The sequence below is a fragment of the Ammospiza caudacuta genome, chromosome 3 (assembly GCF_027887145.1).
Source record: "Ammospiza caudacuta isolate bAmmCau1 chromosome 3, bAmmCau1.pri, whole genome shotgun sequence".
NCBI classification, from domain to species: domain Eukaryota; kingdom Metazoa; phylum Chordata; class Aves; order Passeriformes; family Passerellidae; genus Ammospiza; species Ammospiza caudacuta.
Genome location: NC_080595.1, coordinates 33,397,696 through 33,409,875, shown reverse-complemented (window position 1 = coordinate 33,409,875; position 12,180 = coordinate 33,397,696). Strand labels below are relative to the sequence as shown.

General features: G+C 35.8%; 1 protein-coding gene across 1 annotated transcript in view; it reads right to left on the bottom strand.

Annotated features, from left to right (window-relative positions):
• KIF6 (kinesin family member 6) overlaps positions 1-12,180 on the bottom strand; it is a 156,134-nt gene that overhangs the window by 23,022 nt on the left and 120,932 nt on the right. The window contains exon 16 of the mRNA XM_058802336.1: positions 6,443-6,493. Within this exon, the coding sequence (XP_058658319.1) occupies positions 6,443-6,493 (51 nt within the window). The remainder of the gene's footprint in view (positions 1-6,442; positions 6,494-12,180) is intronic.

Genomic DNA, 12,180 nt, shown 5'->3' with positions numbered 1-12,180 from the left:
CTGAAACAAAACTAGTCAAGCTGCCCAACACACCTACTGGACATGGCCAGAAGAAAGAAACCTACAGAACTTTAAACACTGTATTACTCTTAGTTAAATTTTTTACCAGCTTTTTAGAGCCAAAAGATAGATGTACTCAAAGATATACTGAAGATAAGCAAACAAACTTAGGCCTAGAATCTGTAGTCTGTGTGCATAGAACCAGATTTATTTTTTGTTCACTCTACCTCAAGTCCTGTTTTAGAATCATAGAATCATTCTGGTTGGAAGGGACCTTGGAAGCCTGTGTGGTTCAAACTGCTCAAGGTTTGGTGAAAACTGAACCAGATTATGTTCAGACATCTTGTGAAAACTCCATGAACAGAGATCCTGCAAACTTCTTTGATGACTTTTCCAATGTGTAACTACCCTCACAGAATCTTACTATCTTATCTTAATAGACAAAGTTAGAGAATTGAAAGCTTCGTCTTCACATTCTGTCTTGTAAGACACCAGAAGGAATTTCTAAATAATAATACAACTCCCACTGAACTTTTCATTATTTCAGAAGAAATGCTTACTACAAGAAAGCTTACAGAAGCTGCAAGCTGTTCCAACAACAGTGAAATGCCAAAGTCAATGTCAAAAGGCTGAGTACTGGGTAGCTGTGCCACAAGTTCATGACTCCTAATAAAAATATCACTTGATCAAAAAATGTCTTTGCTCTTTTCTAAGGTCTGATCACTGGTTTTGAGTGGGTCACATGGGAAGTTTAATAGGGGCACACAAGTAATCTCAGAATTTTCTCTGACAGTTGAGGAGGACATATTAGCAAAGACTTCCAGCAAACATCAGTATTCTCTTTCTTGAAGACAAACTGAAAGAGAAGAGTCATGCCTGCTTCTAGAATTTAACCTTGGACATAGTAAATCCTGCTAAAAAAAGTAATAGAAAAAATACAGCAAAAAATAAAACTACAAAACACTCTAGACGAACTGGAGAGAAACCTGTAGAAAGAAAAGTCTGTGTGAGATTGAGGCCTGAAGAGACAGGTGGAGGAAGTGTTGTCTTATTTAGAATATACTCCTACAGTTTTAAACTTACATCCCATGTAATACTGGGAAAATCCCAAAACATATTACCTTAAAAGAAACCTCAAGTGCTGTGGTAGGGCATCATTGCAGCTTGTCTAGCTGCTGCTTTGAATCCATGGTTTTTTTCCTGATTGTGATCATCTTTACAGAAGAACTTGGCAGATACAAAAATAAAAAACTCTTCAAGAGCTCATAGTTTCAGCCATAAACTGTGCTGACTTGAAGCACAAAATAGCATGCAAAACCAAGAGTGTAAGTTTGTTACAGTGTGTAGCTTCACAGTTACCAAAGGATATAGTCTAACAACTTGTAATGTCCAAATAACTGCTTGTATATATTTTCAAAATTAATTGTTCCTATACTGTAGCAAGCATTTGATTAACAAACACTTTGGTAAATATTTCTAAAAGTATCTAATACATTTCAATAATTGTACAAAGCAAATTCAAAAGTATCCGTATCTTTGGCAGAGTAAAACTTGTTAATAAAGGCAAAGAGGTACTGATTTTGAATTTTCATCCAGTTGTGACATTGGTATCTTTGTCTTAATAATAATGAAAAATAAATGTCCCTTTTAGCAAGCACAATCTTACCAGTCACTCACCATTCCTATTTCCTTTTTGAAACACGAAAGAAATTAAACTCATCTCTAAAGAAAATGGCCTTGATGCCACTAGAGGTCACCCTACGAATAAAAAATCAGTGTGCTGCATGCACAAAACCACAAAACCACCACTGCTGTTTGACATTTCAAGCGCAAATGTACAGAAGAACATAACACACAGAAAGATCGTGACTTGTGAAAATTGTGTATTCCTAAGAGAAATCTTTCCCTTATTCTGAGGCTATTGTAAAGTGACTACACTGCTGTCTAGCATATTTTAGCTCTTGGATGCCTGGTAGTACTGGAGACATTGCCTTATCTCTTTCAAAAAACAACAAACAAACAAGCCCCCAACAAAACCCAAAAACCCAACCAAGCAAAAAAAACAAACCACAACCTCCTTGAAATTATGGACTTCAGATTATTTCTCTAAAATGCTTTATTTAGCCCATACATAAGATATCATTTTTCATCACCAAGAATGATGGTCTTAAAACAGGCCATCTATTATTCTCCATGGACTATGCTGGATTTGTGTGGGAAAACACAAACTGCCAGTTTCCTCAGCTTCTGTCATTTTGAGATTGAAAACACTTGTGTCTCTTCATTTCATGGCATTAGTACAGATCAAGACTCTTCTGCTCCATATGAAAACAGTTAAATGTCATCTTAGTTACAAGATGCAAAGCAGTGAAAGAAACCAAGTTCATTTTATTTAAATATGGATTTGTTTAAAGAGCAGTTTAACTCTGATGCAAACCAGCAGTTTGGAAGTGCTATGTGCTTTCCATTCACACAGATCATAGCAGATTAATTCAAGACAGTCATAATTATTGGACTAATGAATGTTATATATGTCTAGGAGAGGCTGCAAGGGTTGCAGAGAGGACTACCATACACTTCCTGAACATATATCCAGAGCAGGTACAAACCATGGTGGACCAGCATTTCTAGTGGCATGAGCCACATTGGAATGCTTCAATGATGGGTTGGATGGAGCTTTGAGCAACCTAATATAGTGAAAAATGTCCCTCCCCATGGCTGGAGGGTTAAACCTCCTTTTCAACTCAAATCATTCTGTGATCTGACACTGGACAGCTAGAAGCAGCAGTTCCCCTTTGTAACTTTTCTGATATGCAGAAATTTGTCAGACAACATATTTGCATGTTGATGTTGGATATATGGTAGTGGCAGCATCAAAGCATTGGAGGAATCATTGCTTGAAATCCTTTCCTAAGACTGGCTGGAATACTCCTGCAGGAGTACCATGATTATACAGCACTGTCTGTCCTCTGTGCTGATCACGTTCATTCACTTCTAGACAAGGAAAGGTGAGGAAGCAGAATCAAACATGCTACAAAGAAACACACAGCAAGGAATGAAAAAGGGCTTAGACTGATACTAACATCTTTAGAATGGGCATCTAGCTTTGAAAATGTAGGAAAAAAATGGTACAGATAAAGCTGTAAAGGGAAGAAAGATAAGCAGGAATTTATCTTTGCTTAAAACCAAATATGTGTTATAAATCCAAATATAAAAATAACATGCCAAAATCTTTGCTCGCAGGCATTTGCCACACCAAATCAAATCCTGGTTTGCATTTTCAGGGACTGAAACATATCTGTTGTTTCTGAATCACCTCGTCATTTTATTTTTTATGAGGAATAAGTTTTTCAAGGGAATTTTGCTTAAAAAAGAACTGGGGAACAGTCTTTGAATAATATGAGAAATACAGAATCTTATTTATAAAATTCAAGTTACAAAATCTGGAAAAACAAGTGTTTTTTATTTGGTTTGGTTGAAGATTTTAATAAATATTGATAAAACTGTGCCTTAATACTGAAATCTGTACAAGGGATGCATATTCCTTACAAAGACCCACATGTGTCCTCTTTTTGTTTTTTCATTTCAAGTAGCTTTACAAAGACAACAGAGTTGGACAATAATTTTCTCCCAACAAACCTCCTCAGAAGCAAAAAGGTTTTGCCATCAGGCTCTGCATTTTACAAAAATACTACTTTAAAGCATCATAAGATAATGCTTCACTAGAATAAAATAAAACATCAACTTTTCTTCTAAAACACTGTAACCCCCAGGGAAAGCTTTTCTTTCCATTCTTTTCTCCCATCTTTTCCACCCTGAAGCATGTTTGTGACCCAGTGTTTTTGCTGTCAATACTTAGGCAGTGTGCACATTATTTAATTTTAAATACTCCTGAAGTGCAGTTAAGCATGCAAAAGGAACTTTAAATCCTGCCTAAAAATGCAGTTAAGTGTGTCACTCTGAAAGATTTTAATAAAGATAACTAAAATTATTTATTTGCATAATAAGGTATTTTTTGCAGTTAATAAAGATGAAAGGCACACTGAGATGAATCCTTGCAAGTTTACATAAAATATTCAATGTTTCCGGTAGTGTACTGACAAACTTTGAACATCCCTTGTCTCTGATGATACCTCCCATTTATTTGTGTCCTTTTTTAACTCCCAGCATATGGTGTTTTAAAAGAGATAGCTAAGAGCAACGGGCTGAGTAGTAGTGTTTTCCTTCAAAAAGAAATCCACATCTTAAGTACAGCCATAAGGGAAACAGATCTACACTCTTTCAAATCAGACTAGAATAGTTTCTTGAACAGTTTTAACCATAAAATGCTTTAAGTTAATGGGAAGAAAAAAAAAGGCAGCTGGAAGATGTTAACTTTACTTGGTTTCAGGTTGAAACAATGGTGTGTTTTATTTCAGGTTGGGATTTCAACAGAGCCTTAATTAGACTTTTGACCACACAGTTTTCATTTAAAAATATCTTGATGAAATTCTGATCATCAAGAAGTTCCTGGGAGACTTGGCACCTGTTACTCTTTGAAAAAACATTCATCCAGAAAGGCAGACAGGCAAACAATACTCTCCAACTCATATAATGAATATTAAGTTTAAATATCCAAAGAATTTCAAATAATAATGTAAATAAGGGAAAACACTTTGTGCATTTCAGACTCAGTGAGAATAAGCAGACAGCGATGCTCAAAACAAAAAGGCAAAACCACACAGGTTGCCTGCTATGAGGTGAAATACTAATAGAATATTCACACTGTGAATGTATAGTCACAGAATTGTAAAGTCACTACTAAGGCATTTCCTAAGGACAAGAAAAATAATACCTACCTACATTATAAAAAACAGCTTAGTTATTGAAAACAGCATTTGAAACACAATTTTTCTATGTAGTAAAAAAGTCAGTGTACAAGACCAGATATTATCATTCAGATTGAAACATATATTCAGAATATATTAGTTCATTTTTCAAAACATTGAATAAGGAATTCTCATAAACAGCACTGCTATGATTTATCTTGACGTAACTTGTCAGAATGTTAAAAAAATTACTAAAGAGATGGTATTCAAACCTGGAATGAATTAAAGAAATTATTCCTTGCTATTCTGAAGATAGCACCTTTAAATTGAACTTCAGAAGAAGGAAGGGGAGGGCAGGGAAGGGGAGGAGTTGAACAGGATTCGCAGCAATTATCTAGTCCTCTTCAGGGCTGACCAAAAGTGAAAGCATATTACTATAAACAGGGTGCTCAAATACTTTTTAAACAATCAGGTATAGGACATTGATCACCTATCAAGGAAGCCTATTCTTGGTAAAGCATCTTTTCATAATATCACATCTGAACCTCCCCTGATGCAGCTTTGAACCTTTCACATGTGTCCTGTCACTGGAAGAAGAGATCAGCAATTCCTTCCCTTCACCTTCTCATCCTGATAAAAATCAACTGAGTTTAATACCTGGGCTTTGTTGGCAGACAAAATTACATTTAGTGCTGATTTTTAAATCAAAATAAAAAAGGATAAAGGTATGAAACAATAACATTATCACCAAAGCTTGAGATGCATGGGTAAACTAGAAACAGAAACAGTTTTGCTATTCTGAATTAACTTACTCACCCGACTTTTGTAAGAAGAGACAGTCCCCAAATTTTCTCTCTCTTATTAAGAGATAAATGTTCTCTATGTTATGTATACATAGAAATACTCATATCAGCTGCAATCTGATCCAAGTTAGCTCCATCTTTAATGTGAAGGAGGTCCATGAACGTACATTTTGGGATTCTTCTATGGATCTAAATGAGGAGGGATCTAAACTGATTGCCCCAGACGTTTTCTGTCAAATTTTGGCTGAAGTTTACTGATCCCAAAGTGGAATTCTCTTCTAAACACTCCTAGGCCATTTCAGTACAAAGTCAGGGAAGTCAGCTTAAAGCATCTTAAACCAAATTTGGATGACTTTAAGCTTTTGTGAGCAACTTACACAGACAATTTTAGCCTTACAGCTGTGTCAACAGAAATGGCAAGAATAACTTCTCAATTTCAATAAATAGATGTGAGAGAAATGAACTGTATATGCCTTCAGTTCCCCTTGGAATGACAAAAATTAAAAAGAATGTTAGATAGTGGCAACGTGGCTATTAGCTCAGCCTCAGGACAAATCAGTGCCTGTTAATGAGAATTCAGATTAGACTAATCAGAAAGCAAACTCCCAAATCTGTAATAATTTCATATTATTTTTTCTCATCACACATAAAATTAGATGCCTTTTGAGTCAAAATTCAGGCAAATTTCACATGTTCCTTGTGGCATGGACTATTGTAGAAATACTGTGGCAAAAAATCTGTCATAGAAATCACAGCCTGTCACCCAAGCAGATTCAGCCCTGGGAGAGAGCTTGTCCCTGTTGTATCCTGTCTGAAATACTACTCTCTCACCTAGAGCTGCTCTCTGTATCTGCCTCTGGATTATCTTTCCTTTCAGATGATCTGTAAAAGACACAAAATGCAAATAATTAGAATACAAAGTATCAAAAATCAATTAAGTCATTGCATATTTCCCACCATTTTAAACTCTCTGTGCTGCTGGCCAATTTTAGGCATTTTTGTGATCCATGGGACAAGTTGATTTCTGAGTTCTGTCCTTCTCTCTACTGCAAGGAAACAAATGACTCTACAAATACTGAGATTTAATTGTCCGGTAAGAAAGACCAAAAATTAAGCATTTACTGTCCAGCATTTTCACAGGATAATGATTTCCTACTGGTAGATACAAAAGAATTTCAAATGGGACCAGAGGACATATAGAATTCCAAGTATGTGTTCAAAAAGACTTAAGGGTGCTTATGAGATAGTAGGTCACTAGTCCACCCCTTTGCCAATGAAAAACTAATTCCCCCAAATCCATTTTTTCTCCTCTGTCATGTTCACTTTTAAATATTCCATGTATTAGAGCTTCTGCAAGTTCTACTATTGTCCTGGTTCTGGCTGGGGTTAATTTTTTCAATAGCTGGGAGGGGATCATGAGGTTATTCAGTACTACCTCATATCATTGCTGGGGACAGGGGAAAGAGACACTCTTCTCACAAGGGTCAAGAAAACATGTCAGAGGGAACCATCCTATATTGTCTAATATTGAGGAGGTTTTCTGTGTGAATTCTTTCTTTTCCTGTACCCTCTGTTATTAACATTGTTGGTGTTACTGTTCACTTTCTTATCTCTTTATTTCCAATAAATTATTTTTATCTCAATGTGTGATCTTTGCCTTTCTTACCTCTAATAATTCCCTCCATCCCACCACAGCTGGGAAGGGGAGGGGAGAATGGGGCAGTGAGAGATAGCGCTGTGTGGTTTGGAGAGCCTTGGTGGGGGCACTGAGTTGGGCAGTAATATTCCTAAATCATGGCAAGTGCTCAACAGGTCTCACTGTGTAGATGTCATTGGTTTTCAATCAAAAATTAACCAATTCCATTATCTCAACATTCCTAGTTAGACTCCCATGACCCATCAAACTAATTGTTTATCCTTCTTTTATAAATTTCCTACCTGATCTATGACAATGGGCCAATATCCCAATTATTCCAAGCAACAATTAGATTACCACATGGGAAGCCATTATTCAAAGATATTAATGGATCTAATAAAGGAATAACATAACCTTAAATACGGAATTTCGGCAGTAAATGTATTCTGAAGGGGTATGGGATTATGTCTCTCAAGTTTTCAAATTGAAACAATTTGAAAATATTTACTTTTATATTTACAATTCATAATATTTACTAAACTGTAAATCTGGATACCAGGGAAAGAAAAAAAATCCATGCTGGATTCATTTTTTTCTTCCCCAGACCCGTGATTATCTGTGTCATATAAGTATGCATTTTAAATTAAAAATATAATTTTGCTTACAAGAGAAGTCTTACAGAGTAAGCTAATCAGAGACAAATTAAGTCATTAAAAGTTGGCAAATGCTTAACCAGAGAATGTAAATAAACACTTAAATTCACAGGTCATGAGAATTAGATTGTTCTGTGAGCACAAAAGGACCATAACAAATTGTATTTCTTTGGAAATTGTGAGAATAGTCATTAAGTATTTAGTAGAATTGTAGGAAATGTATTATTTGAAATACATTGCAGTATATCAGTCAAGTTTTGCTGTTTTGAATGTCTATAGAGAACAAGCAAAAGTAAACACTCTACCTACTCTTCAACTATAAAATAAACATAGATTTTTATTTTTATGCAGAGGAAGTTTTATTCTTTTAAAATTATTTTTAATTAAGCTAATGACTTTTTATGTAATTAAAGTTACCTGTAAAATTAGGAAAATATAATCTGTAAAATTAGGAAAAGCCTTCAGCTACTGAGAAAGAGGTTAAGTGAAGTAGCTAACTTCATCTAACCCAGCTACAAAAACAAATAAATCCTCCATCTCAGCTGTACTAACACTTGACCAAAACAACACATTTAGTTAAATAAGTTGATTCGCTTAACTATAGGAAAAACACCCTTGATTACTAATTTTTACTGATAAAAATCCTGTAGAATGATCAACATCCTTGCTATTTGTGCTTTGAAAGCTCTATAAAGCAACTCAGTTGATTTCAATACTCAGCGAAATGTGATTAAACATGCTACTTTTTCTTCAAATTGCTTTTTGCTATTCTGACTATTTAAATCCTTATATTCTATGGCACTGTTTCATACAGTGTGATGTTACTCACTCGATATTGAGCCATGAGACTGCCATGAAACAATTTGCAGTAATCTTGAAACTCATTTCAATGGATTATCATTACCAGAGGCGCCTCAGAAACAATCTATACATTTATAACAATCTATACATTTACCCTTTGTGTAAGAAACTCTCTTAAGCACTGTGAGCTGCAAAAGGCAACTGCCACTGTCATTTGAAAAAAAATGGCTCCAGTAGGGACAACAGGCTTTCATCAGGAGCCTCCTGAAAATAAGGGTGACATGCAGGTCTCAATTTTGTCAAACGGTGTTATGTCTCCTTCTTTAAAGTTGCTAGAAACAGATCTAAATGTTTTGCATTTCAAATAGCAATGAGGCCAACTGAAAAAAGCAGGCCAAATAAGTCAATGTGAGTAAGATCAAGCAGATAGACAGCAGCTTGCCATCAGTACAAAAATGTGGAAACACAAGAACATTGGGACTGTGTTTTAAATGATCATAGCCAAGAGGCTTGACTTTCAATTACATAGAGTTTAGTCTGGGATAGAAACGACAGAGGCTGCAGAAGCTCTGTTTGTATTGTGAGCTTTGTCAGACCATTCAGCAGTGTGAAACTACCCCAAATATTCTTCTCTCCCTTCACTCTAGCATTTGTACACTTCTGCTCTGTGACATGGACCATGATGTTGCAAGAAAACAACTTCTTCTATTTGGCAGCTTTGTGAAAGAATGGCAAGTTTGAATCAGACCACCTGTAATCAGAGAGGAACCAAAGAACACTTCTCCACCGACTAGAAAAATAAAACTCCAGCCTTACTATTCTTCCAGCAAAGGAGTTTTCTTTTTCTTCTTTAAATAGAAAGGTAACATTTATCCAATTCACATAGTTCAAATTGCCTTTTCAGGGCAGCAAAAACTGAACTTCATTTCCCAGAAAACTTCCTAAGGAAAAACTGAAATTGTATTATGGGAAAAGTAGGCCAAACACAAGTTCAGATTTGGGGGACATAGTAGTATCATGAGGCACCTGACTATAATTCCATAGCAATACTTAGCCAGACAGATTTAATCTTTTGATTTGTTTTAATCCAATTTGAAATTTGACAGTTTGTTTAGATTTCATTTGGGGAAAAAATGTTTTTACTTAGAAGCTCTTATTTTTGATAAACCCTTAAGTTTTTCTGTATATGTTTTTGATTAAAGTAATCTTGTTTTGTTTTCACTATAAATACTTGTGGGGGAGAATGAATGTTTCTGACCTGCACTACTTTCCTGCCTCTGAGAACACCATTGTCCCCATGCTAGGCTTGAAGTTCATAAGTGACAGAAGTAGGGGATGATTCCAGTACCGTTGCCTGCACAAATCTTCCCATGTAAGCAAAAAGAAGATTTCAGTCTTAAGTACTGCCAGTTCTACAATCTTCATAAGCACAAATATATACTCAAAGAAGTATGACAAATCACATTCTCATAAAAAACCCTACCATGTCTTCTGATTCTAAGTGTAAAGTTGTGGAAGAGGTAGTGCTTAAATGTGGTTTGCAAAAATTGAATTTAAGACTTAGAGAACATCGCTCAACATATGGCTAATTATATTTTCTGAAGTTTCACCAAACAAGAAGCTAAAAATAGGTCTGTAGCTGATACCAAATAATTTTTTCCAGCAGAATCATTCTTCATCTGGAGATAACGGTCCCAATAAAATGTTGACTGCTGCAACTCCACATGTTTTGGCAAGAAAAGTAGTTTTGTGGAATTTAAGAATTCACTCAGCATGCAGCCAGCTGTCATTAAGGCAGTGATAAATCTGTTGGTTTTGGCCTGCATTTCTGGAGACATATAGGTATGGAAAAGAGATGAGCCGGTAACACAGAACTTCGGCTTTGTGACAGGAGACAAAAGCAAGGAGGGAGATGGAGAGGATAAAACGGAATAGAGAAATCTAATTAAGAGTGATGTAAAGCAGAGGAAAGTGTCCCATTTGGTGACTAAATAGGACAGAATACATAACTTGAATAATATGGCTGTCCTTTAACTTGTCTTTGCATTGTTCCAGACTGTTTCAAGGATCTGAAATTATTTTCCAATATATTACAGACAAGGAATGCTTTGACCTGAAGCATATGCTGCAGGACAATACAAAAGTGAATATGTTACAATTAAAAAAAACCCCCACTGATTTAAAAAAGTTTTTTGTTTTGTTTGCGTCCACGTTACAGGTTATAAAACTTCTCTTATGTTTTATTAGATCCTCAATATAATACTATTATAAGGTTTCAAAGACTGCTAACTCAAGAACTGACAGGCTAAAACCTTTGTCAATGACTTCTCATCTCTTGTTATTTTTTAGTATTTTCCTGTTATTTTACATTTTTCAAGCCTTAATTTATCTTAATGCACCCTTTCATCATGGAGATACTGAACCCTTTATAGCTCAAATAGAATGCTGTATGCTTCACTTTCTTCATTGTTAAATAATTTTTGGTGTTACATAAAATATCTAGCAGAATGTCCTTCTATGTATCCAGGGCATCTGATTCCTGGAACACACCCTCCAGGGATTTTGAGTCTCTAATCAGGCCATATGGTATTAGATGTTGCCTTTTTTTTCCCGTTTCTCACACTGCCACACCAGTGAATAATCTGGGGGTGCACAAGAAACTGCGACGGAACACAGCTGGGACAGCTGACCCCAATGGACCAAAGGGATATTCCACCCCATGTGGCATAGTGTTTAGTTAAAAAAAGCTAGGGGGAAAAAGAATGAAGCAGAGCCATTTGGAGTGACAATATTTGTCTTCCTAAGTCACTCTTATGAGTGAAGGAACCCTCTTTTCTGGAGATGGCTGAACATCTGGATGTCAATAGGGAGTGAAGGAATTCCTTATTCTACTTTGCTTCCACACACACATTTTGCTTTACCCATTAAAATATATAGTTTTATGAGTTTTCTTACTTTTACTTTTCTGATTCTTTCCCCAGTCCCACCACAGGGGAGTGAGCAAGTGGCTGTGTGGTGCTTTTTTGCCAGCTGGGCTTAAACCATGAGAGAAAATAAGTGGGGGTTTTGTTTGTAATGCAATGCCCCTATATTTGCTGTTGGACTCAGCTACCACCCAACTATGAAAATCAGCTCAAGATTCTGAAACTATTAAATCTGATTCATGAAGTTGCATGCACCCACTCAAATCAGATAAGAAGTCCTGCTGAATGAGCAGAAGTTAAAGATGCATATTCAGCAAATAATCACTCAGAGACAAAGAGGGGAGCAATCACATAACTTCCATGAGCTTTGTACAGATATATTTTTAACTGCATTTGAGGTTAGAGTTGTAACGGCTTACAAAGTATTCCTGAAAGTAGGAGACATTGAACCCAAGCATAGATATTCAAATGGAACAATTTCTCAAACTAAGAAGATTAAACAGAGATAGTTATAGGAAATCTAACCAGATGTGTTAAAATATTTTTTAAAATCTG